The sequence below is a fragment of the Neolamprologus multifasciatus genome, chromosome 16 (genome assembly GCF_963576455.1).
Source record: "Neolamprologus multifasciatus chromosome 16, fNeoMul1.2, whole genome shotgun sequence".
Classification (NCBI taxonomy): Eukaryota; Metazoa; Chordata; class Actinopteri; order Cichliformes; family Cichlidae; genus Neolamprologus; species Neolamprologus multifasciatus.
Window position 1 is genome coordinate 29787606 of NC_140454.1, and position 27909 is coordinate 29815514.

The following is a 27909-nucleotide window of genomic DNA, read 5'->3' on the forward strand; positions in this document are numbered from 1 at the left end:
TTTAAATTTTTCATCAAACATTGTGGCATCCTTTCATTCCTAATACACTAACCAGTACCATATTGGCACAGCTATCCTCTGACTTAAAAAAATATCTACTGACATGGCAAAAAGATTTCCACGTACACGAAAGCTATTCATTCGTGTAGTTAAAATGTCAAATTAAACGTAGATAACAACTTCACTATCCTGCAACTTCTTTGATTTACGCACTGCTATTTTTACAGTGGCAGTGCAACAGAGACTGAAGTACGGCGATTACATAAAATCAATGAGGGCACTTGCCTTAAGGGCCAAAAACTGTCTGCAAACATTCTTCCTCTCAGCGTGTATGAGTGAGACAGCACTGTACAGTAAGTTACAAATCATGTCAGAATAAGTATTATCCCTACATTTACACTGGTTTCCTCTCTTAAAGTCATGATGTGCAGCAGTACAAACGTGTGTGTGCATGGGTTTTTGTGTGTGTAGGTGTTTGTGTGTATGTGTGTGTATGGATGGGCTGGTTTATTCATAGACACCTTTACCACTTAGTATCACATTTGTCAGTGTCAGCCTAATCCCTCCTCATGTCAACACTTAATTAGTAACCCTAGCAACACACACACACACCCACACACACACACACACACACACAGGCATGTCAGTCCACAGTATCGATAGGAATGGCCACACAGCGGTTTCCAGCGTTATTATCGTAAGTGTTGACAGGCAAACTGCTGAAAAACAACAACAGCTCTCTGCAGTTTATTATACGGATGGGTGTGGATCCCAAGAAAAACATGGATGATGTCAGATTTTACAGTCAAAGTTAAATTAACACAACATTTTCACTGCAAAATCGTAAAAAAAAAATGACAACCAAAAACTGCAAACAAGTCTGTTCCAGTCACGGGCAGAGCATTTTATTTCATTTTGCACATCAACATGAAATTTTGCAAAAGGTAATCAGAGAAAGCATTACTTGAAATAAAAACTTAATTATCTACTTGTAAAGTATCATAAAAGACAGTGTTCACCAAGTATTACTGCTAAAGTATGTATGAGTATAGTTAGCATACACATCATCTTCAGCGATTCAAAGATTCTCCACTCAGCTAAAGAAAAAGTGGGGGTTTGTCCCCATTTTGCCATTAGAATAACATTTAATCTGTGTCATTTATTATATTTATATAAATTAATGATAATTTATTGATTTATGCAACAGAAGCAGTGTAGATTAATAAACATAAATGTAAAGTTATCCAAAATGCTACACTGTGAGTCTAAATGCACCAGCACACTAGGATTTCATTGCTGCTCATTGCGAGCTACAACTGTGCGATATGGACGGAATAAATTTGAGCGGGACACCGAGTCTGATGCTTGTAGACCAGGGGTGTCAAGATAAGGCAAAGATAAGCAAAGACCCCAGTTCTTAACACTTAAGTTCAAAGTGGGCTGTATGTGGCTCAGTATTTAAAATGAGGTTTATATCCCTGTTGTGGGGTGTCCACCATGACGCCGTTGTGGGAACAGCTAGTAGAAGCATCATACAAACTTTTGCTATCACAATTCAGCTGCATTTTCTGCTCTATCAGAAGCACAAAATTTGTTTTGCATGTTTAGTTTTTCATTTATTCTCTTTGATAGCTGGTAAGTTTAGAATTTTAATGCTCCATTCCTATTGGTTGATTCTTAGACAGTAATTATAATGGTAGACGCTCATCTTCAATTTCTGAAATTGCCAGCTTTGGGCTTCGATCACTGAGCAGTGTAAGACTTCTGATATGGAGGCACAACCAATATAATATTTAGTCTCTTAAAAAAGACTAACTGCACTTACTGAGATCCTACATGAGACATTTAAATGCAGATAAAATCCTTAGTAGGTTTAGGCTGAAAGTCTATATAATTAACAGGTTTATGCTGATTTCACCCGACTAGGTGTAATGTCAAAGAGCTTTCTTATAATGAAGGGAAAAAAAAAAACAGAAAATGAGCTAACTCTGCAGTTCCCCTTAGCATTGCAAACCATTTTAGCCCCTTTTAGCTTGTTATTTTGCTTTTCTTGTCTCTGAATGACCTCTTTACTTGTAGCCCTAAAAGTTATGCATTTGCCTTATATTCCTTAAAAAGCCTTACTTTCGGACAGCTGTACATTAGCTGAAAATCACCAGAATAATGGACTGACAGAGCTGATGAATATGGGGAACCACCTATCATTTAAAGACCTCAGCATGTTATTTTCAGAAGTTATAATGACACTGAGGATGAATATTAAAGGAAATCCAGATTTTGTCTGTGTGTATTAGATGGACACTTGTCATGATCTAACTTGGTGACGACCCTAAGCCTAACACACATCAGAATGTATTTATGTCCCCCTGCCTCGAACTGTTGTTGCTTATGCAATGACTGACATGTTTTTGACTAGAATGAGCACTGTAGTTTGAGTGGATTATAACACATATCATACTGCTGAAAAATGTCCATTTACCAGCAAAAATACTGTAGTTCACTCTGCATTTATGCTCTTTTACTGAAGCCACTTTCCTAAAAAAGTATTATATCATACGAGTATGAGCTTAGTCATCACCCGTTGATGAATAATCCTCATAAATTTGGAATTGTGAAGAAAACCCAGCCCCATTGTGATGGTGTGCTAGTGAGATGCTTCTGCAGTGGGCATCGCTCTGTGCACCTCCTGAAACTGGTTACAGTTGGGATCCCCTCTGACTTTAGGTGTCTCTGGTATCTGGACTCCTGTTAAGGGGTCAACACACCAGCATTCTCCCCGCTGGCCGTGGGTGGACATGTTGCACTGGAAGGAGAGAAGAAAAACACAAACTAGGCAAGATGGAAAACACTGGGAAAAAGAGGCGGGAGGGTAAGGAAACACAGTGAAAGCAGGGGATGCATTAATGAAGCATGGCGTAGGGTGGCTTGAGATTTGTGTTCGTGTGTGCGTGTGCGAGGATCTTCTGGCGGCGGGGGGTCATTGGATGAGAGTGAGGACTGTGGTTCGGGTGGGACAACACTCATCCAATAACAGCCTGTCCTCAGGTTATGCCCCCTACACACAACCCATCCACAGCCACACATGTGATCGCAAACACTCCCACACATACACGCACAAACGGAGGCATGCCAGCAGACTAGCTCCCCCGCAGAGCCCACCCTTCCCCCCCAACCCCCTGAAATGAGGTCGTAATTGAAGTGGACACAGTTTACGCCCCGCGTGCGGGGCGGCCGGGTAGGGGACGGCGAAAAGAATGAAGAGCTGGGGGGAAAGAAAAGACTTTCCATTTTCTTCCTTCGATGAGAAAGAACAAAAAAAGTGACAGTTACAGTAATTACCGCGCGACAAGGAGGGACAACTCCAAAAGGGAGCCGAGTGTTGAGGAGGTACAGTGTTCCTCCCTGGGAACCGTGGACTCTAGTCCAAAACAATGCTGTTGTTTGTGACCGGTGATGAAAATTGGCTGAGTGGTTGAGAGCCCTGCTTTAGGAAGCGGTGGCGCCTATTCAAATCTTCTTTTCTGCTCTACTATCCTCGTAAGAAAACACTGGATATGTGACCTTGTTTGTCCTCCCCTGTCTGATTTCTATGGATGGGCATAATACAAATTCAAGCCCCCAGTCGGAAGCACAGTTCGTTCCTCGGCTTAACAAAAGTCTTCCCATGAAGTACGCCAAACAGTTTTATTGCCTTGTAACCTTGAGCTCAGAAGCTTGTTGCCTCATTCATGATGACAACATCTCCCCATGCATTTGTGCGTTTGTGTGTGTGTTTAAGAGCAGCGTGCTAAGGAAGAGGCGGTGTGAGAGTTTATTAAGAAAAAAGACAGGGGGAGGAGGCAGGTGGCAGGAGTGAGAAGGAAGTTATACTTTTGCCAGGGTGATTTTGCCAGGCTGATACAAAGGAATTGTGTGAGTGTGACTCAGACAATGAGAGAAAAGAGAGGGGAAACCCCACAAAGTAATATGTGGGTGAAAGAGGAAAAACCAAAAAGAAAGTCTGAGGAATTGAAATGAAAATGTGAAAAAGCGAAGGAGGAAACATAAATGCACTCAAAACTTTAATGCGTTACACATGTATAGGCACAAGAATCTCCACCGATACCGAAAGCCACAGAAGCTCTTTCCCACCATCAAAGTCAGCGGTCATTACTTACAAGAACCACCAGCAAAGTTTCAAACCTGTTGACATCTGCAACCAGTTTGTTATGGTCTTGTGTTACAGATCACCACGAAACAGTAAGTCACCAGCAAATCCCACAGAGCATAAAACCGCCATGTATCTGCTCACTATGGGCTGAATCACCAAAACATGTCAGAGCAATAGCAGGAACCGTACGAGTGATGTCACAGCAGGTGTGCTGCTTTTTGACAGCAGATGGAAAACACCTGCTGTGACATCACTGACTGGGGTGTGGCCGTTATTGTGAAACTCGTGAGTTTCTTAATGCGTGATTCAGTGTTCGTATTATTCAGCAAAGATGACAAACGAGTTTACAGTACATGTGAGTAGATCTGAATAATGGAATTAGTCCGACGACGAGAACGTTTTTTGTTGGGTTTTTTTGAGTAGTTCAAATGAAGGATGAGGCGTGAAATTCAGTGGAACAATGTGAAACACTGCTTAGACACCAGTGTTTTCATTTGGTTTGATGGGTTTGTAATTTTCTATGATTTTCAGTTTTACTTAACAATAACTGTAAAAGATTTTATTGCCATTCTGAAACTGAAATGTGGCCACAACTGTATAACCTGTTGTCTTCTGTGTCCTTTGGCTTTTTGTATAAGCAGAGTGCGGCTCTGAGCACTGTAAATGGTGCTCAGCAGTGGAAGATTTGATAAACAAAAGGGTAACTGGTCAAGAAATGATGTCTCTCAAATTGAACTTTTAGACTACCCTGGGCAAAGAATGGAAAACGAGGCACATGGACAACAAAGGTGACCTGTTTGGGCTTGCTACTTTCTGTTCCCACCTTCAAACTGGTTACGGATTTACAGGAGATTGTTACTCTAAAAATAGATAGATACATTTAGTGACTCACCTGACATTTGTATACACCCCATAAACAGAATCGCATCAAAATAAGCCATAAGCACACAATACTCAGTCACTTGAACTCTCCTTGAATTTTAGAGATCATTTTGGGCATACCAGTATGTGTTGCACATGTTCAGAGTTTCGATGGTTTGATGAATGAAAGATAGTTTGGACCTGGTTTTCTGAACAACGGGGGCAGCAATTTAGATTTCCCCTTAATGGATGAAAGTTTCCTCAAAAATATATTCTTTGTTGCGCCTTTCTGCTCAGGCAATCAGTTCAAGAATCCTATTCCAGGATACCTGTACTCAAAATGAAATGAAAATGCTACCACATTAGGCTGTGTCCATGCAGGAATTAATTCAAGGTGAAGAGAGATCATAAAAACTAATGACATATGGCACCTTCAACCTGGCAAGATAACTGCTTGGTACTTTTCTCAACTTCCAGTTCGGTGATTGAAGCAAGTACCAATGAGTGTGTAAGGTAATGCTGATTGACACATTACCCAGCAGTAAATACATAACAGTATAACCTTCTATCATCTCTTTTGAGTCTGATTTCCAGTGAGGGGATGAACATAAATATGCAATAGATCACGTTTAGGTAAGGTGACTGATGGACTCATCACACAACAACCCCCAACCAGGAGTCTAAGACATGGCTTTAAGATGTGTATCATAAAACTCACAATATTAAACATCTTTGCTTCTGCTTGTGATTAAAAAGGTTCTCAATTCTAGTAACTTAACTAATATCCTTTTTGAGATTTTGTTGCCAGTGCCTGGCTACTCTAGTCACAGCTTACAGCAGTTTGGCTACACTGACCACATCAAGGCTGGACAATATGTGGAATAAGAAACTCACTGGAGAGGCAGTCAATTATACTGTTGTGAAGATATCAGTGGAATCCACACTGACAGTCTGACCCTGAGAGACTAAATAATAGCAGCCCATCATCCTGCTGGTTGCACTCATGACCTGATACATCATGTTCATGCTTGGATTCTCGGTCTTAGCTGAAGACAGCTGACATGACCAATAATTATCCTTTAAAAGAAAGTAACATCAGTTTGACGCACGGGTGGCTGAGGTCCACAGACACAGAAAGTTCTACTGGAATTTAACTTGAAGAAAAGATCATCTAAAACCATTTTTTTAATTTACTTGACCAAATTTGCAGATATTTTGTTTGCTTCTCAGGTTTTCCAGCATTGTTTGGCAGGCTTTTTGCAACAAGGGCTATTTCTTTCTTCCTTTTATGTCTACCCTCTCGTCAATGGGAAGTCTCAATTTTTTTTTTATTATGCTTCAAATTATATCCTGTAAGAATCTAAAACATAAAATAACAAAAACGTGAAAAGTCTTACCATACATATATATCATGGTTGGGTCTTTTGTGAATTTATCTGACCTGAATGTTCTCTTTTGTAAAATAATGTGACGTAGGACAGGTGATATGCCAGCAGCTCACCTGCTTGAGGTTATACAGTCCATGTTTGTCACAGTTTGGAAACTTGAGCTCATACAGGTTCTCCAGTGGGCCTCTGTTATCCTCTGAAGTCATTTTAGCAATCTCCTCTAGGACCCTGTCCAACTCCTGCTGACAGGCAGTCTACATGATGAGGGAGAAAAACAACAGTAAGTAATTAACATGTACAAATACACCTGTAGTCACTGTTAGGCAAGGCAAAAAAGAGAGGTAGGTTAAATTTGACTTGTGCTGGAGGCCGAGCAAAATGTTCTCCAACAAAAAAAAAAATACGAACAGTGAAATAAAATACATCTGTGTATCTTGTAAAAATGTCACAAATATACACATTTATAGTTAACATTTTTATGAGCCACAGTTAGACAAGCAGCAGTTCAGCCAATATTATTGATGTGAGTCTGCCGGAGCGGAACGTAACTGACTGGGCTGCTTAACTCAACTGGTGGCCACGACCATGACCACACAGACACACACACACAAACCTGTGCTTTCATGCACGCACAAAATTCTTAGCACACTTTTCCTGTACTTACTCTTCTTGTTCTGCACATTTACAGTGTATTCAAGTGTGCGCTGTAATGCAGACACACACACCGAGTGCCAGTCTACCCGTGGGATCAAAGGGCTCTGTTCTTATGATTAGTTGGCTGAGGATGAGAGAAGTGAGCGGGAGGAGGCACAGTCTGCCACGAACCTTATCAGACATCTGAACATATGGATGAAAAGCCCTCTCCCCCTCTCTCTGTGTTAGACTCCTTTTCTTTTTTCTAATAAAGACATACATAAACCAACATGTCAAAGACAACTTTTAGTTTCAGAGCAGAGTCCCTGCTCCTACATATTGGGACGTTAGTGGCCAGATTAAGATGGTCCCTGGACTGATTCTGGGCTGTATTTTGCCCATGTGTGCTCTTGAAAGACTTGTGTTGAGATTGATGTCTCAAGATTGGACAAGCAGTCCTTAAGTTGTAATTTAGACACCCCTTTTACAGAAGTGGTTTGGAGCCTGTCTGTCACCACGACTGACCTGATGATGTGCCTGGAGTTTCTCTTCCAGCTTGGGAGTTCAGCTCCTAATGCTTCTATTACCACTTAGGACTTTAACCTCCACATCTGCTCCAGTTGTTCCTGGCACTTCTTTACTTTCTTGTGCTCCTTCTTCCTGATGTTACTATCTACTGAGATTGCCACATCTATTAAAATTGTGGTCTCCATTGTCAACCACCACTATGTCTGATTGGTTGGCCAGCAGCTTGTCTGTCTCAAACTCGAAGTCCCACTGCACTGTTGTTCCCAACATCCTGTGGTGGTATTGGATTGGGAGTTACGGACTTCTAATCTGTATATGGTACAGATGTGCCCGTACACTATCTTAGCCACATCTTCAGTCTGTCTATGGTACAGGGCCTTGGTCTTCCATAATAGTGTTCTAATCCTCTTCAATCCCCCTGTTAACCCCAAGTAGGTGGATCAGTAAATTCATGTCTCACTCACTTATGATTGACAGCTGATGGTTTCACCACTCCTGAATCTACAGTATATCTGTGTTCACTCTTTGTTATGAGCTGGTTTAGGGGGAGACCTTTGCAGAACCGCGTCACCTTGGTATATCCTGCACTTGATGGTAACTTGTGAAATTTTCTGGAATGGGTCTATAGTGTTCTCTTCCACTGCCCCATGTACTTCCTGATGAATGTTATCAGTGCACTGTTAGCCCCGTACAGTGCCAAGCACTCCACAATCCATGTGTGGGACACTGAGTCATGGGCTTTCTTGTAGTAAATCCCAGTGGGGCTCAGGTTAGACTTCCTGGTCTTAAAGTCCTGGTTTATGCTCTGTCAGCTAGTAGCTGGTGCTCTGACCCTTTTAAGCTGCACTTATGCGTTGAGTCATGTGGCTAGTTATCTTGATTGCTATAATGCCTGAGAGGAGCTTCAGTGTTGTGTAGAGGCACATAATTGGCCAGTAGCTGGTGATGGTGTCAATACCCTTGTGGGGATTGTTCATGAACACGATTATTCTGCCCTACATTAGTGAGTCTGGATGAGTGCCTGCTGTTAGCAGGCCATAACCAGGAGATCATGGAGTGCCATTAGTTTCTTTAGCCAGTAGGTGTGGTTCATGTCAGGTCCTGGTGCTCTTCAGCTCTTCATTCTTGAGGCTTGCTGGATGTCTGCTTTTCAATGTTTACTGATTCTTGAGGTTGCTATGGTCTGCTCTTAGGTCCATCAGCCACTTGGTGTTGATATCGTATTATGTCTCTTTGTCCCAAATGTTCTTTGATTATTGCTCATTCTGAGCTTTGGCTGGGTCTGTCTGCATACTTGTTCCCTTGCAGTTAGGAGCATACTCTGGATGGGCCTTTGGGGAACAGATCATCTCACTTGCAAGGACCACAATTCTAAATGTTAGTTTATTGATAATGAAATTTAAAAAACAGGTCAAAAAGGCTGCAGTTTGGGGAAGGCCTTATCAGGAATCAGCAGCAGTCGACTGGTTGTGGGCATACCATGAGTCAGGCGACAATCTTCAACCTGAGCTGCATAGAAGCATCTGTCATTCTAGATGGTTAGTCATCCCAAAGTACATTTCCACTGCTCTCTTTTATCAGGGTTGGCTCATTATGTGCATACCGCTAAGCAGTGTTGGGACTAATGCGTTATTAAGTAACGCGTTACAGCATAGGTGTCAAACTCTGGCCCGCGGGCCAAATTTGGCCCGCAGCCTAATTACATTTGGCCCGCGAAGCCATACCAAATTACTATTAGAGCTGGCCTACTGGTATTATACAGCTAATATATATATTGTTTAGTATTAAGCTTTGCTTGTTCCATATTCAGTTTTTCAGCAAAACGTATTTGAGTCCATAAGAAAAGATTCATTCTTATATCTGGAGGAAGATTTTTCTTTCAATAAATATTAATGTTAGCCCGCGACTTTGTTCCAGTTTTGAATTTTGGCCCACTGTGTATGTGAGTTTGACACCCCTGCGTTACAGTAACTACGTTATTATTGTGGTAACGAGCACGGTAACTAGTTATTATGCCGAAGTCAGGAACGCGTTAATCGTTACTGGGATTTAGATAGGCTCGTTATTCGTTACTTTGTGTGGTGACTATCGCGGAGCTTCCACAGATTCAGTGACATTAGCATGTGGTGGAGGCCAGGGTGCTATGATGTTACTGATGTTGAACTTTATTTTGTTCATAAGGTTAATTATTAGAGTTGCCAACCGTCCCCTAAAAAGCGGAATTGTTCCGTATTCAGAGAAAATATTACGCGTTTCGTATTGAGGTGAAAAGGAGCACAGTTTGTGCCCGGACTTCAGCTACAATGAAAAAGACACAAAGCTGGAGTTATTCTGTCTTTATGCTGTCAGCTGCCTCTTCTTCTCTTCTACTTCAATCATGAAACTGATCAGCTGGTTACTGTGCAGGGGCGGATCTAGCAAAGTTTTGCCAGGAGGGCCAGGTAGGGCATTAGCAGGGAAAGGGGGGCACAAAGAAATACTTTTCTTTCTTATTCTCATTTAAAATGTCTAGCTTTTAAAAAATAATTATCTGAGTCTTACAACAAACGATTGATAGATTAATGCATATACCATCAAGACAGTGTACATCACTGTCACAACAGTGTTTTTTTTTTTCATTCAAAGGCTTTATGATTTTTCCTATAATGGTGGGCCGGTCTCTAGTCAAAATGCCCGGGACGATTTTTTGTCCCAGTCCAGCCCTGTATGCAGCTCATCTGCAGTGTGGAGACCTCATTAAGCCAGCTCACTCATATTCCAACATAGGCTCAAGTAGCATTGGGTGTCTAGGCTGATCTGGAATCAAACCACTGATCCAATGTTGCTACTAGACTATCCAGCTGTTATACCTCAGTACCCTTGTACCTCAGTGCTCTAACATCTGTAAAAGAAAGCTACTGCTGAAGATGGTGATTCAGCGGCTACAGCACACTGGGAACATACTTAGCGGCAGTGTTGGGTAAGTTACTTTAAATTAGTAACTTAGTTACATTACTAGTTACTTCTATCAAAAGTAACTCAGTTACTTCAAATTACTCGTTACTTTCAAAGTAACTAGTTACTAGGGAAAGTAACTTTGGTTTTACTAGGAATTCTCTTGTTAATGTGTTGCTTCTGTAACTGGATACCCAGTCAGACTGCCAGTCTTCTAGCTTGCTTACTTGCCACAAGTGCACTGTGCCACCTACCAACAGAAGGGAAAAAATAATGTGCATATTTCCACGAGAGAAATCCCACGCCTGGACCGTCGTTGACTGCTGCCATGATTCTAGCCTACGTCACAGCATCATGTGCGCTTTTTACATCCAACACAAAAACTGCAGTCGTGGTGCTTTGACTGTACTCAGAACTCGGAAATTCTACCTTCTGAATAGGAAGATGTAGGTAACAGCATCATGTGTTAGGGAACACTGATGAGAACCTGACTATTATACTTGTTATTGGATTATTGGATTGCAGTAATTTAATCTTTATGTTATTGGCTTTGGAAGTTATGGACACCACTCTTCCCTGTGTCCCTCTCTGTACTGTGGAGCCACAGACTGGCCCATTGGTATGTTTTTCTTTAAAAATGGGCTGGTTCCCTCTTACATGTCTACATGTACTTAATGAATAAGGCTGTCACAGTTTTTTAAATTTCTGTCAAAAAGAAAATTGAGAGAGACAAAAAGAGAGAGAAATCTGTCACAACCAGAGCTCTGACAGTGAAGCCTGTGTTCAGCATATAGCTCTATGATCTCCAATGACTATTCACAACAAAATGCATATACTCAACACTAGTCATCTGAAGTCCCTCCCCTTGCCCAGCTGCACGACTCCTTTTACTGCAGTCTCCTTTGTTGCTTCTAATGATCTTGACATTGTATTGTACCGCCCCGCTTATTATTTCTTGGTGTATTTTGTTTTGTTTGGCAGCAAGCGAGGTTGTTAAATGAGGGAGAAAATGAGCAAAAGCATATCATTGTTTGTCTTATTGAGACATATATGGGCGTCCATATGCATAGCCCCCTTCGGGGCCAAGCTCATTTGCATGAAACAGGATATGTGTGCTTGCACGCCAGCCCATTGACGACTTTCTAGGAACTGTTTTAATTTTTTGCGGTGTTGCTCTGTGAAATGATGAGTGAGTGCTAAAGAATGGAAGGGGGCGGGGTTTTAATGTAAAGACTGCATCAAACTGCCAACTGCCACTCCACTGTGGCGAGCAAAACAAGATCACTTTTCATAGTAAAGGTGCTCATTATGAGCAGTTACTGAAGACGCCCGTGGCTGAATAGGGGCACTGTTGCTTCTGCAACTTTCTATTTAATTAACAAACGCATCAGTAAATCATCAGAGTGGAAATGTGTCATTATGTTTGAAAGCATTTCAAACACAAGGCCTTCAGCTGCCAAAGCTATACAAAGAATTTCTCTACAAACAAATAGTTTGTAGAGAAATTCAAATAATCAACTGGTGTATTTTTCAACACTCACAGTTTCTATTAAAGCACATAAATGAGTGCTTATATTAAAGCATGGTACAGGGTGGAAAATGTGGAGCCTACCAAGTAAGCTATGAACTGAGATTGAGTTGGGCCTGTAGAATGCATGAAAATATAGAGAATGTCAAGGATTAAAAAGTGAGTGTGTGATTATTGTGTGCACATATTAATCTGTTTGTCTGAGTAAAACAGTGCCCAGAGGAGGGCACCACTGTACCAGACATTATTGCTCACACAGCACATTTTTGACCTTGTGTCACTGCTTCTTTTGATGGGCAAACATTTCGCTGTATCCTGTAATGATTATCTTTTGTAGGCCTAGAAAGAAGATGTAACATAGGCAGGTAACAAACAGGCCCCTACATTACACACTGCTGAGATTATTTTTTTTTTCTTTTCAGCTGTTTCTTTTTAACGACATGCTTCTTTGTTTCCATGTCAGGCAGATGAGCTGCAGGGGACGTTACAATATATAATTACAACAGTTTTGCTCGTACGATTTATAATAACTTGTGGATCCAATTATGTCAGACATGGAGCCAATATACTTCAGGTTATCAGTTAGTCTACAAAAACAAATCCCGGTGTAATGAACCCTGAATTGTTACCTGTAGCTAAATTATAGGAAAAAGGTTTAACCCTGACCTGAGATACTCTCTGATTTATCTTCATCCTTGTTCTGCAGTCCTGAAGGTGTTGTTTGAGGGCAGTCTTCTGCCAAATCCTTGTGTTTAGAGGCGGTCTCCCGGTGAGTGGATTTTCAGTCCCATGCACCTCTGCAGCAAATAAACACACAGAGCAAATGCAGTTAATGTGTAGCATATGTCCAGATAAACATTCAGACTTCATGGCTTTTTGGTTTCGATCCTTGCGTAACATTCAATACTTGTTAGGTTCCAAGAAAACCTTATTTTGAGTCATTTGTTTGAGTATGAAAGTTTTCTTGTGGTTTCTTTAGTTAACAAACAGATGTTGCACACACTAAAAATTGCCTCACAGTTTTTAGTGTGTACAACATCTGTGCTTACTAAAATGCTCAAGACTCATCTATATCTATTCAGTAATCAAAGCTACTATTAAAAGTAATTATTTATCTAATAACAGGCCCTTTGAAAAGTTGTCTTAATCCTAGAATTAAAGGACAAAGTCATTCTGTGTCCTCAAGGCATCCTGTGTCCCTCCTGCTTCATGTGACTAATTCTGTGCAGCCAGCCGTTGTGTGGACCAAACTGTGCTAAGATGTTTTTTGTTAAATGGCCAAGTGCTACATCCAGCCCATTTAGGTTTAAAATACTGAGCTACACTGAGCAGTGGGGGTCTCTGTGAGAGCAGTTACTGCTGACTGTTATAGCAAAGTATGTTCATCATTTGGTGACGACGGGAGAAACAAAGCGCAAACAACAAAACAGTTCACTGAGGTCATTCAGGGCAGATTCAGACAGTGAATTTAACGATGCTGACCGACTGTAACTTTAAAACAGAACTACATCAGGGGGTTAAAACTGTATGGACTTTCAGCAGCGTCGCAGTCAAAACAGTGATGAATTATAGTCCTAAGGTAGACTGGCAGTCAGTGAAGGTGAGTCCAGACTCGTGAGGATGCACATCTGATGAAGACTTTTCATGCTGAGTAAGGATTTTTTATGGCATCTAACTTTCCTGCCAGAGGCTTTGTGGGTGTGTGTGTGAGTGTGTATTTGTGTAAGACCGTGTGTGTCTGTAATTAGCACTGAAGCAGAAGAGGTTGTAAATCAAGCCTGAGAAGGAAGCCTTCCCCCAAATCTTGGGAGCTCCTTACACATGCCATGGCACTGTCTGAATGTGTCTGTGCACATGTGTGCTGGTGCACGCTCTGCCAGGTGTGCAAAATGAGCAAGTCCGGCTTCTATGTTGCTAGAAACTTGTGTCTTACAAATCCCTTTCTGGCAAATTTAGAAATTTCCTCTTGAAAGAAAATTAAAGCAATTAAAGAAAAACAATAATAAATCATAACTAAAAAAACAAAAGTGAATTATTTGACCAACAAATGTTTTCAACACAATTACGCTGATTTTTATTTTATGTAGCATCAGTTTACATAAACACTTGCCTTAAGGCACTTTGTACTCCACCTGTATTACAAAGTAATACTATATTAAAGTGATAACTCCAAATCAGTTAATTTCCTATGAAGAAGCAGTTGGTCACAAAGGGGAAGAAGAGATGCTCAGTGCATCATGGGAAGTCCTCCAGCAGCAGCAGCATAACTAAGGGATGGTTCAGGGTCACCTGATCCAGACTTAAGCTTTACCAGAAAGCAAAGCTTAAAGTATAAACCCTAGCCTTAAAAGTAGAGAGGGTGTCTGTCTCTCAAACCCAGACTGGGAGCTGTTTCCATGGGAAAGGGGTCTGATACCTGAAGGCTCTACTTTTAGAGCCCAGTCTACTTTTAGAAACTCAAGGAACCACACGTGAGCCTGAAGCCAGAGAGCAAATTTTTAGGTTGGGTTAGTATCATACCATGCATTCTTTGTGATAGGATAGAGCCTGATTATACAAGACTTTGGATGAAGGAAGCATTTTAAAAGGACCAACATTTAACATGTAAGAAACATAAAAATGTGTTCATAGTTTCCCAAATGACAGCGTTCTACCACCACTGTCTTCACTCCTACAATCACTGAACCTATACTCCTGTGTAATGAGAGTCACTGTGTGAACCACAAGAGAACAGACACAACAGGACAATGGAAATAAAACAAGCTGTAATGGAATCTAATACCAACTTCCATGCAGCCTGACTTTCCAGTGAAAATCAGGTTTGGAGAATTACCAGAAATCTGAAGGTCAGTACCCATTCTCTCTAGATGTGTTCCTAGTAAAAAAAAACTGACTCCAGGTTAATCAGGAAGATTGTCTGAGCGGTGGAAAAAGGACCAAGGAAAGGTTCAATAGGTACGTGGAAGCTAGCCCCCGGGTTCATAGTTTTACAGGGTCTTGTCAAATCACATGTTGCGTCCTGAATGAAAGTGTCCTAAATGAAAGAAAATCCTTATTTGGAAAGAAAGCATTTTAAAGTTGATAGAAATTATCAAAAATCTAAGATGACAAGTCACAATGCTTCTGGAAGTGTTTTTGTAAGACACATCTGCTCTTTGGTCACAGAGGAATGTAGAATGAACCCCACCCCCACTACAAAACATGGAAGAGGCTCAGTTTGATGCATCTGGGACACAATGAAATGAGAACAATGAAATTAGATGATCTCCAAGACATTCTTCAGAGAAGCATTATCCAGTGTCAGGGCCCTGTTATTTTCTAAAGGAAAAGGATACCAATATTTATGGCTAGTTTTTCATTTAGTTTTGCATATCATGTCAGTTAACAGTGTACATGAAGGCAAATGGTGGACGATGGCCATAGACCCTGCCAAGGCTGCCCTTTGTCAACAATTATGTTCATAAGTTCTACGGACAGAATTTCTGAGAGAAGCCAAAGTGTCCAATTTTGTGGTTTGGGATAGTGCAGTGTGGCAGAGCTCAGTTGTTCAAGAGGGGCTGGAGGTAAAGCCTCTGATACTCTATATCAAAGGGAGCCAGCTGAGGCTGTTTGGGAATCTCTCTAGCGTGCTTCCAAAGTGAGATGTCCAACCAAGAGGAAACCCTGGGGAAGACCTTAGACCAGCAAAAACATCCACTGGCTTGTAAACAAAACAGAATAAGTGGTTGGGTGGACCAAATTTCATTGTAATCCATCCAATCTTTAGTGATATATTTTTATTTGCAACAGTACTGGACAGACTGGTTGACCAGCGTTACTATCCCTCAAGCCAAAGTCATCTTCTTATTGAGATTGGAAAGATTCACACGTGCGCTCCACGTGGACAGACTGTGACCATAAATGAGTCCTTAAGTTTCAAGCGGTCAAATTAAATTCCCTACAATCTGTCAGTGTTGACTACATGTAAAAGCTTCCAACCTCCACTTCAAATTCAGACTTTTGTTCCAAGTTTTGTTAAGATATTCATGAACTGCGAAGGAATTTTTGACTTGGGAAGGTTTTGCGGGGCACATCAAGCAAAGGCTTGCTTTTAAAAAGAAATCATATCTGCCGTCAGAAACACACAACAGCATTTTATAGCTTCACAACATAAATGTTAGTGGAAGAAAATGGATGGATGGGTAATGTAAAGCATTATTTCCCCTTGGCAATGCAAAAGTGAATGCATCAGGAATGCTGTGTTGTGGTTGAGTTAAATAAGGTCGATACACCGCTTGTAAACACTTTTCTGCAGTTGTGTTTGAATTGCCTCTATAGACACTTATAGGAACTCATGACTGCATTTTCAAGCAGAAAAACCCCAAACTTGTCTTTAGCCAACAGCTGTCATCACAATACTGTGTTGTTGATTTTGTCTTCAGCGCCATAGAAACTACCTGTCTCGAGCTGTTTGCAGTGTTGGCTTTGGGTATTGCCTCTATGTGAAGCTTTCACAGGCCTCTCATAGCACAGAATGAGTAATGTCTTTCCAGAGTTGCTTAATGTATTTGTCCTGTTATCATATACAGCAGAGCTGGTCTCAAATACTTGACTGGGCTTTGACGTCCAAGAAAGTGGCCTCTCACTACTTCAAACCCACTGTCTGTGTAAATGGCTCCTCTTAAGCCCCAACCACTTCAAACACTTTACAGCTGGCAAATGTACAAAAAGAAACAGAATAATGAAGATCCCCTTCAGACCTTTTACAGTAAGCTCTCTCTTTCAACTCTTCTATGTGGCTGCGTGTCATTTTAAGCAATGAAGCTGCCTTTGTAGTTGTTAACGGGAAACTTTTGGTGCTTCTGCACTGATTGTCAGGCTTAAGAGGCAAAAAGGTCAAAGTCAATTATTTTTCAAAACAGGTTCTCAAGTGCTGATATATTCATTGTAAACTTACCCCCAGAATGTTGTTTATATGTGATTGCTTCAAGAATATTTATCATTTATTTAAAAATTGCATTTAAGAAATAACCTTAAAACTCATTTCAGTTGATGCCCAACTCTTCAGTTTCTCCAGGAGCTTTACTAAATATACTTGATGCCATTAATTAAGAAGTAGGACCGGTGGCTTCACTTTTTCACAGCTTCTCATTAACTCTGTTTAACGGTGGAAAAAACTCTGAGAAAACCCACCAGACAGCAGAGAAACTATGCAGGTGAGGAGGCGTGAGAGCATTTCACTGCTAAACAGACCAGTAACACGCGGGGTTTGGCAGATTTTTTATGCAGTTGTGTTGCATGCATACGCTCATGTGCAGGTGGTGTGATCCAATATATCTACTGGTCACTTCTGTTAAAGAGGTTTTAGGCCAGTTCTTACCAAAATGTATCTTGCAGAGAAAGGCCAGAGCCATGTTATAGTCTTTATGCCAGTGCGACATGTTTTTTTTAAAAAAAAATTTATCTGTGACGTTACTAAATGCAACTAATATCCAAGGCATTAAAGCTTAAGATAAGTTTGTTGAATAACTGCAGGCTTATATTCCATCCCTGAACTCTGAGCTGACAATACCAACACAACAAAACGCTTACAATTTCACAGAATGCAATGTATTCCAGAAGCAGCTCTTCACTCTATCAAATGCAACATCTTATCAATCAAAATGGACCAGTTCTAGTTTTGAGAAAGTCACACCAAGATGCACAGAGCAGATGAGCAAGGCAGGAAGTCAGGAATAATCACGTTTCAAAATAAAAGACCCCACTATACATGAAACTTACCAAGCTCACAATGACTAAGTTGCCTAAACTTAGTCATCTTAAGTATGCTGTACTTTTTAAGTTCTGGGAACAATTACATTTTACACTGATCTGCAGATGTGCGAATGCTCCTTTGTCGGTCTTGCAGTCCAAACACACACTTCTTGATTGTGCCATATTCTGCAGCAGCAGCACTTTCCCACAGCAGAGCAATGCAGAAAATCATGAAAAAGCACATGAAAAATACCCCAAGACATTAACCTGGCCTCCCTGCTTCTAATCTGATGGAACAGCTAGAGTATGCAGATTCATGGAGTCCCCACCCCAACCCCAACAAATAAACTATTTGTTGACAATGTTTTGGTGCAGAATACCACCACAATCTCCAGAGGTGCAGTTCTCAATGCAATTGCTCAGAGTGGTTTTGGCAGCGTGAGAGGGACCAACAAAATATCAGGGATGAGATTTTAATTTTGTGGCTGATTTTTTAAAAATTACACTAACTCTGTACAGACTTAGGGGGGGAAAGTATCCCTCGCCTTGTTGTTCCATAGCCTGTGAGCTTAGGCAGTGTTTAAACAAGCACTTCAGTCAGTCATTGTGGAAGCTGCACGTTACTGCTGTGGTAGGGCAAGGTGGAGAAGGTTCTCAGGTTTAACAAAAAACAGATTAAAAGAATGAACTTCGGACTTCTTTTTGCCTGGTGGTCAGAAGCAAATGTTAACATCCCTCTGTGTGCCTCCACGCAAACACAGAGGCAACCTTTTGCAAACACTTTAGTTCAAAGTGCAGTATAATATATTGCTATACAGGCAGTGCTGTGAGCATTCATTTGGAGGCAGAATGTTGCTGGTGAAGATGCATCTATTGCATAGTTTAATCTGAAGACATCAGAATATTATGTTTGACAAACTTTATATGTTTTCTGAATCTTAATCTGATAAGTAATGCAGTATGCAAGCTGCAACTTCTCAATGTGCTTTAAGATATGAAAGAGAAGGAGAGAGGGCTATTTACACCTCAGGGGGAGTTTTCTCAGGTTTGCAGGCACCCACATGCAACTCCCACCCAAAGTGATCTGTTATAGCTTTAACTTTTCACACATTCTACTGTGTGCAGCACAAATCGACACAGAATAATTAAAGACCACAGAGTGTGAGTGAAGGAGAAGCAGCAAGTCTCAGCAGAGGAACCCCTTCAGGCCATAAAGGGCAGTCTAAGACCACCGACGGCACAAAGAAGAGACAAGGAGAGAGAAATAAACAGAAGCACAAGGAAAGTGCAAAACAGGTTTGTGCTTCGTGCAGTGGGGATTTTTCAGTTGACGACTGGCGGTCTGAGTGGTCTTATGAACGTCACTATTGGATGACTCTGTCCAACCCACCGATGTGTTGAATGAATGGGTAGGGGTAGATGGTTATGATAATAGAACAATGGTTAATTCATGGTTGTGGTTAGGGGAAGGTTTTGGCTGCCAACATGAGAGCTACACATCAGAACTCTGAAACTTTAAACTGGATGCCACAACCTGATGAGGGAGACACGGAAATCAAAGATCAAAGTCAAGTCAGTGTTAATTGAACAGGTATTCCTGCTGTGTGTTCTACACTCCACCGTGATCTCTGCTTGTTCTATCAGCTGCAGTTCCAGCAGTGTAAAACACACTCAGATTAGAATAAAGTATAGCAACATTTTTATATTTTTTGCATCACCAAAATAATACAAGCACATTTCTATGCATAGCACTCTAGTAAAAAGATCCCAATCTCATGAGTTTCTCATGAGTTGAGTGCAGCTTAATCATTGCAAATTGGTGGTCATTAAATATTTATTTTAACAAAAAGATATTGTGGACAGTATGGTGTTGGACATGGGACAAAAATCAAAAATGGAATTAGGAAGAGTGGAGGTGTTAAAGTGAGGAAACAATGGAGCCAGGTGTCTCCTATTGTCCTGACTGTATGCTCCCCCACCTGCTACAGTATAGTACTGCACCTTATAGACAGACTAGCAAGTAGAACACACATCACATCTGAGCTTAATGCAATGACTTCCTGTATTTGTAAATAATATAATTTTATCCATTTTAATCATCCGTACTTTAATCATTTATTTTTAGTTTATGCATACAAACAGTCATCCATCTCAGTATATTATACAATATATATTATCTCTCTCCCTCTCTCTATCAACACCTATTCCCTGCCGGTGATCAGGTACCCTGCTAGGATAATAAGATGGCCAAAGGAGGAAATAGAAGCCACTGACATCAAGACAAGGAAGCTCCTGTCCATGCATGGAGGGTTTCACCCCAAGTCCAAACTCTAAGTACAAGATCCAAAGAGGCTGGGGTCTACCACACCAGGCAAGACCCCAGGTGCAGAGTGTTTAAAGATGCCCCCAAGACAATCAAGCACATAAGAGCAGGGTGCAAGATGCTAGAAGTCAGTGCATATGTGGAACACCATAACCAAGTGGCCAGCATAGTATACAGAAACATCTGTGCCGGGTATGGCCTGGAAATCCAGAGGTCAAAATGGGACACGCCCGCTCGGGTGGTCGAGAATGACTGAGCTAAGCTCCTGTAGGAGGGTCCTTCCAGATATAAAAGGACCCACCACAAACACATGACCCTATGCTGTGTTCTCTGCATCTGTTCCATTTTTGCACTGATCATCACCTTTATTTATGTATGTATATATATATATATATATATATATATATATATATCTACTTAGCACTTTTAATTTTAACTGCTATGTTTATTTAAGTGTTTCTGTTACAGTATGTTTCGCACTAAGTAGCGCAACAATTTCCTAATTTTGTAAACGTGCTCAACATTTGGCAATAAAACCCTTTCTGATTCTGCCCCTCACTACCTTTTAATCTCTTGCTGTTTTATTTCTTCTGCAGTCAGGTTTTTTTTTTTTTTTTGCCTACACTGACTGACCGGCCATGTGTGACCTCAAACCAGGGGAAAAGGATTCAGATTTTGTACTGTCTTCAGAGAACTGTGTACTGTGTAGCAGCAGGCCTTATTCTCAGAAGACATGTTTGGCCGTGCACTGCAGGCTGACAAATTAGCTCTAATTAACGGGTGAATTTCATTTAGCTGCTCATCTCTGTGGTCCTCCCATTGTGCTTGAAGGAATCGCTGGGTTTCTCTACACAGTATTGCTAGGTCATAAAGTCATATCTAAAGAGTTTTAAATGTAATCATTCTCTGGGTTTACTGGAGCACTTAACCGGTACTTTATTTACCGCTGCCAAGCAGAATATGTGATCGATTCAGTTATTTCCTCGTCTGTAAATTTGCTAGTCTATCAAAGAGAAAGCCAAAAGAAAGCGCAAGTACGCTGGTATATTTGTGGGAAGGCTAGCAGAAATCAAAATTAAAATCCAGTATCCACCATACACACTGCTAGTAACTCTAGTATGTCAATGGAAATTCAATTTGTTTAAATGCAGATCATGAATCATTTTCTGGCCTGTTTTTTAAGCTGGATTCGATGCAATGCACTCAGGCCAAGCCCAATCACTGATTGACTGGCCACTAGAGAAACTCTCCCTTGTACAATTCCCCAAACCGCTGGCAGCAGCAGACTTAAAATAATGTTGTGGAGTGTAAGTGCAGACTTTCAGCCTTTCAAGTAAGTCAAGCGAATTTGTTTTGAGCAAACATTCTGTGCTGCTCAACAGATCGTCCCTGCATAAATACAGTGGATGCTGAAATGTTAATGGCTAATCCAAATATTGCTGCATAATAATGTATCCATGTTTCTGACAGATCTTCCACACCTGCCATAGACTTCAGCACCTCATCGGAGTCAGTGAATTCATTTCCTTTGTCCAGAATTTAAAGGAAGGGAATATTTGGTTTGATGTCAAGACTGGAGCTCACAATCATCACCAGACTAAAACCTTAGTGCACCAAATACTCGGAGCGCCATTTCAACTGGACTGTCAAAAAAGCAATTCAGGTGGAAACACTCGCGATTGTTATATCTCCCTGCTTTTCAGACTGGAAGAATTTAAGTTGGATTTAAAATGTCAGGCCTGATATCTTTAAGTTCTGCTGTATCCTGGACGGGAATTTAGACGGTTTGAAAGATGGTCTATGCAGTTCTCTTCCAAAACCTCTGCCACTGCCATCTCTCATTTTTTCCTTTTGGGTGATGGAAGTGGGCTTAAAACTCCTCACTGATTGGCTAATTCCTCATTCAGTCATTAATGAACATAGTCTGATTAGACCTCCTTTCTTGGATTTACAGCTTAAATGACCGAGCCCGTAAACTCATCAGGACAGTTTGTACAGAGGTGAGGGAAGACTGTGGTTTTCTCACAGACTATGAAGTCTATGAGTCTTTTTGCAACCACAGGAGATACCCTCCTGGTGGCCATTAAAGAGACACTTTAAAGGCATGCTAAATGCACTTCTGCACTGGCTTTAGTTTTCAAAATCCAAAGCTATATCCATATTTTGAGGTGTCTATGGCATGGGGTCTCACCAGTTTATGAGTCAGAAGGTTATGGTTTCCATCCAGTTGTGACCTTTGTTTTCCACTTTTTTTTTTATCATGTTTCTTAGTCATTTTTAAACCCTGCATTCACTCACTGGTTGGATTTAGGAAGTGAAAGCTACTTTAGTTTGATTTAAAAGGGGATTGTGGTTCTGGTTAAAACACACCCCAGTGCAACTATGGTGCACTTGAAAAAATGATGATTTTGGAGTGAAAAGTACCTCTCACCAATGCTATAACCCACCTTGCCATGGAGATTATAAGGACGAGGAACAAACTCTACCTAAATGATCCATCCCAGTAGCTTTGACAAAACAGCACAAGTTGACGCCCTGGAGTGGACTTCCAGGGTTTCCACAGTGTAGTACAGGATATCTTGGCAGAGACTTCCCGTTCCATGCACTGGTTACTGTCTATCCATTTAGATAAGTTAATAAAAAGACAACACTTTGGCAAGCATACTCCCGTCTCACAGGGAGCGCCTACCTGTATGCAACCAAAGTGCTCCATTTGATTAATCAGTACTACTTGGACAACAAATTGAAACTGGGAAAACTGAAAAATCTTGTCCCTAGCCAACACATTTTACATATTTATACACAGATGTTTGTCTGCTGAAAGCATCAAGTCTCAGCAAAGTTCGAGGAGGTTATGAACTCTAGACTGTTTACTCAGGCTGATGTGCTGCTCATTTCAGTGACCCAAAGGACCCATGTGAACCCAAGATCACATCAAATAAGCACAATATCCTAAAAAGCAACACTTTTTTTTGTTGAACTGTGTGAGAGTGTAAACTTCAGGATCTTTCCTGCAGTTAAATGTGGATGTTGAAGGGTGCAAAGAAAGACAGATGTTGATATTAAATAGCTGCCATGCTTGAAAAGTCAAGCTTAACAGAGTGCAACTTGCCCTATAAAACAATGCTCGTTTGTATTTTAACCGATCTGAATGCCAAAGGTGATAAATCACAGCATAGAGCCCATCCCGAGTGCACTGCGCTCCGATAAAATTGCAGGACTGGAAATGGGTTTGTTTTCATTATCCCCTCCCATTTAAGTCAGTAGCCATGAGACGTAAGATAAACAAATAAATATATATATAAGCAGTTTATATAAATAGGTCACACCTTCTTCTTCTTCAGAGAAACTCTTTTCCTATAACAAACTGATACTGATGCTCACAACAGACACTGAGACATTTATGATTGAATGCTAGTCTTAAAAGTTTCAATGTGTATTAAATTTGCTCCTTAATACAATAGCCTACATCAAAATAAGGCATTCCCAATACGAGAGCTTTGAGGCTACGTGGGTTACAGACATGTTAGAGTTCATCGGAGGGATACTGCTGGTTTGCGCTCACAGATGTGGGTCTGCCACTGCCTGCCAAACACATTGCATATGTCAACATTCATTTTCAGGAATCAATAGTGACCCTTTGTCCCTAATGACTGTAATGTGGGATAGCAAAGCGTAACATTTCTCTGTCCCAGCAGGATTTCTGGGTTGTTTCTTTTGGGATAGTTACAAATATGTTTGATGTAGATGGTGGTTTTTCTGACATTAAAAGAGTTCTGCAGTGAAACTGTAGTCTCGACTCTGCTAATTCTCAGTGAAGCTTTTCCTTCTCTGTTATAACTTCACGCTGAGGTACAAGAGAATATAGGAGAAGTCTCAGTTAAAGCACAGTACAGAAGATACTTGACAGAGGACCAATCTTTGGATGTACAAAACAAATGTACACAGACCATCACATATAGCACTGTGTCGGTTTAAGCTGTGGTGATGCAGACGTAGGTGATTTAACATCATAATGAATTAGATTTCCACTCCTAGGAAATTAAGATACTGCTCTGTTTTTAATTTTGAGAGATGATCATATTACCTGGATTTTATATTGTTTGTTTGTTTAGTTCCTGTGACTAGAAATAGTAGAGCTTGGTAATCCCTGGTAATTTCACTGCTATATTGATAGAGGTGTCAAGTTTATTTTTAAGTTATTTAAGTGTTATCAGTTTATGTTCCTGCTCCCTTGGTCTGGTCTCTTTGTTTTCTACCTTGGCGTCCCCTCCTGTCTGTCATGTCTCTCGCCGTCTCTCTCTCACTTGTCCTTGTATCTGTGCTCTGTCTCCATGTTCTTCTCTTTGTGTTTCATCCTTTGTCACTCCCAGTCTGTCTGTTTATCCCCGCCTTGATGTCAAACCTGCAAGTCCTAGTCTGAGTCTTGGTATGCATGACACTTCCTGTTTTATTTTGACAGTCCCTTGTCTCATGTGGATTGTGTTCAGCTTCATTTCTCCTGACTTATTATTCCTGATTAGTCCCTCCTGTGTGCCTCCACTTTCCCTAATCATCCTCATGTGTATAAATTGTGTGAATTCCCTTTCATCCTCACTGGAATGTCAGTTCACCTCCCTCCATGTGTCTTTCCGTGTTTCACAGTCTATGATCTTAATGTTTAGCTTTGCCCACTTTGGTTAGTAAAGTCTGAGTCTCCTTTTGTTTTGTATTCTTCTTTGTTTTTTCTCCTGGCCTAAATAAACTGTCTAGTCTTGTCTGTACGCGTCTGCTTTTAGGTCCTCTCTCCAACATGACAGACACAGAAGAAATCCAGTCTGGATTCATGAGTACTTCTCATGAGTACTAACTCTGTAAAGACTATATGCAATGACCTCCCCTGTACCCTTAATCCCATGTTTTGACTAGGGATGTGTATCGTTTAGGTTTTATCCGATACCAGTACCAAACCGGTACTTTTTAAATGGTGCCTGTGCTTAAACGGTGCTCGAACCGGTGCTTAAAGAATGGAGAACACAAAATTGGTCCAAAAACCTCTCGTGTTCAGCTGTTTTTTTGTAAAAAGATAACAATGTTAGCCTTTTCTGCAGCTATAGGGCATATATGGCATCACTCTTGGCTGGAAGCAGTGCTTAAACAATGGAAAAAACACAAACTTTGTCCAAAAACCTCTCATGTTTAGCTGTTTTCCACTTTTTCTTTGGTCATTTTAGCCTTTTTGGCCAGGGTGAAGGGAGTATCTGCCATCAAACAAGAAGACAGCCGCATGTAGCTATGATGGTGTTTGCTAGTTCACCTTACATGCATTAATGTAATAACGTGGTTAGCCTACTCAACGTAAATTACACACGGACAACATTAAGCTACTCACGCAGAGAAGAACGGCTGCTGCTGCCATCATCATCCGTCATCATTTCTGCTACACTGGCAGGGCTAGGGGCCAGGACTCTCCTCTTCGGGTTTTTGGGGGATGTTGCTAACTCCGGGTCAGATAACAGGCAAACCACACGCAGTAGATGTGCACGTTGTGAGGTCTCGCAGCAAGCTAGAAAATACGGCGCATTTCTCGGCTTTTAACAAAATGCTATACATCGCTAGGTGTTTCATCAGATTCGAGAAGTTACCTCCTTTTCACAGTATCACCTTAAAGCACTTGTTGCAGGCTGCTGAGTTTGCATCTTTTGCTGTGAAATACAGCCAGACTTTGACCGCTTCGCCTTGGGCATTTTTAATCTGTAGCTCTGCTCTAAAAGAATGTACGTATCTGGGCCCGCCTACTATCCCCGGAAAGGTAAAATGATTAGCTAGAATCTAAAGTGTATGACATCTCAGAAAAAAAAAAAAAGCACCAAAATGAAGCACCGAAATGCGCGCTGCTTTTCGGTCTGGTTACTACCGTTTATGTCAGAACCGGTGCCATTACCCATCCCTAGTTTTGACCCCTCAATATATAACAATATATCATGTACTGTATTTAAAAGATGGATGTGACATCACCCTTGGCTTGATCTCTCGGATTTGGAATTTTGAAGTTTCACCACCATTTTGGCTACCACTGTGTTGGCTTATTGGAGAAAGAAGTGAACATATTTGGATGGCAGCACTATCAGGCAAAGCTAGCAAATTTGGTTAATGAGCTGTGTTCATTAACTTTACAGTTAAATTACACAAACACAGAAACATTTAACAGACAAAACACTGAATATACCTCACCAAAGCACAAATTGCAGAGATGGTTAGTTCCACAGATAATCTGTTAGATAATTTAGTTAAAATTTTCAAAAAGGCACCAACAGCAGAAAAAAGAAGTCCAGATTAGAGGCTCCCACTAGTAAAGCCCAGACAGTGATGGGCTGTAGCTGCCAGGTACCTGTCAAAGTAGCCATGGAGCTAACTTTAAGTTTTAACACTATGAGTTCTGAAAAGTAAAACCCCTACCGTGTACAATGGTTTGGAAGAGATCCATGTATCCTCCAGGTCTAAAAAGTAAGGCCAATGTAGCCTTGGGGGATTATTCTCTGTTCAGTTTATTCAATTTAAATATAAAAAGCGATTTAGTGATTGAAAACAACAACTACAGATTAATGCAGCTTTAATGGTCTTTCTTTATTCTACTACTTTGCAGCAGTTTTTTCATAGAACTTACCATACCCCGATGGGTTCAAATGTTCCCAGACATCCAGATCTATTCTTTGTCCACATTGTCCCAAACCCTGAATGAGCTGCTGTAAAGGGAAGTCAGCATCCATACTTGGGTAGCACCTCAGACCGGTGGAGCACCTTGGCAGATAAACCCCACAGAGCTCTCCCACCTGCCGGGCACACACCGGACAGCAGCCGCAACCTGGCTCCCTCACAATCTCTGCACATAGTGGATCGATTTTGCTGCATGCCATCATATCCTCTGCGGTGCAGCTTGGGCATCGGAAAGCTAAATCACCGAGTAAGAGTCCAGGCAGCCCAACGTATGCAAAAAGCAAACCGTATAAGAAGTACATGCCCATTATAACGCTTGCTAGGTTTGTTAGTGACCACTAAAGGTAAAATGACCCTACAGCATGAACCTCTGGATCCTCTGACAGTCCTCTGTGTTTGGGTAAACACTGTGGTGCCGCTGACAGGGTCCTATCTGCTCTCATATTACCAACTGACTGAGGAGAAAGAAGTCTTTTTTTCCCCCTGAAAGTATCAAAATATAAATCCCTGTTGATAAGAAGGTTCAGAAACTGAAACTGTTGCTTTCAGGCGCTATAATGTCACTCAGTACAAGATTACCAGAGAGGAAAATTTTCAACATTTGTGTTTTTCCATTTCACTCCAATTGCACCATCTACATGTCCTTACTAGCAAAGTCCAACCAGATGTTTCCTGGGAAATGTTAAAGTCAATGCGCTTTCTGTGATTTGGCTCCCTCACTTGCTGCGTGTCAGTTAGCACTCAGTTAAAGGTAAGACTAAGGAGCCAAAAGTGCTCTTTTTCCCCCCTCAGTAGCTCAACCATTTTACCTGCACACAGCACAGCTTGTATCATCAGGGCAGAAAGCAGCCCTTCTGACATCTACTGCAGAATTACTCAAAGGATGTTTTAATCATAATTCTGTCTGTCTGTATATGGCATGGCTGCACTTCTGTCATGTAGATAAGCTTTTTTCACTCACAGTCAGAAAACTAGAGTGGACACAGTCAATGTGACACGTCCCATTGGTCCACAACAAGCTTTGAGTTGAATATGTTGAATGTTTTTGGCACTGAAACCGAACATCCCATGCTCATGAACTGCAACTGACATGATAATCTTGCTTTAAAGTGCATCCTGCTTTTTTCTTTGCATT

At 41.1% G+C, this 27909-nt stretch overlaps 1 protein-coding gene across 1 annotated transcript; it reads right to left on the reverse strand.

The window, feature by feature from the left end:
* Positions 1-471: 471 nt before the first annotated feature.
* On the reverse strand, positions 472-27695 carry LOC146501046 (insulin-like growth factor-binding protein 2-B). The gene is made up of 4 exons (XM_085136672.1): positions 26725-27695; positions 12689-12819; positions 6513-6653; positions 472-2803 (listed from the first exon to the last, which is right to left on the reverse strand). Exons 1-4 carry the CDS (start codon positions 27080-27082, stop codon positions 2645-2647), a joined length of 789 nt encoding a protein of 262 aa, XP_084992798.1. The 5' UTR covers positions 27083-27695; the 3' UTR covers positions 472-2644.
* Between the last annotated feature and the right edge of the window lie 214 nt (positions 27696-27909).

What these genes read in the sequence shown, in the direction of transcription:
- LOC146501046 (XM_085136672.1), bottom strand. Translation starts at nt 27,082, where the DNA reads ATGGGCATGTACTTCTTATACGGTTTGCTTTTTGCATACGTTGGGCTG. An exon ending in TAAATCAGAGAGTATCTCAG is followed by an intron (nt 6,654 to 12,688) that starts GTCAGGGTTAAA and finishes CTCATCATGTAG; the next exon opens with ACTGCCTGTCAGCAGGAGTT. An exon ending in GACTGTATAACCTCAAGCAG is followed by an intron (nt 2,804 to 6,512) that starts GTGAGCTGCTGG and finishes CTCTCCTTCCAG; the next exon opens with TGCAACATGTCCACCCACGG.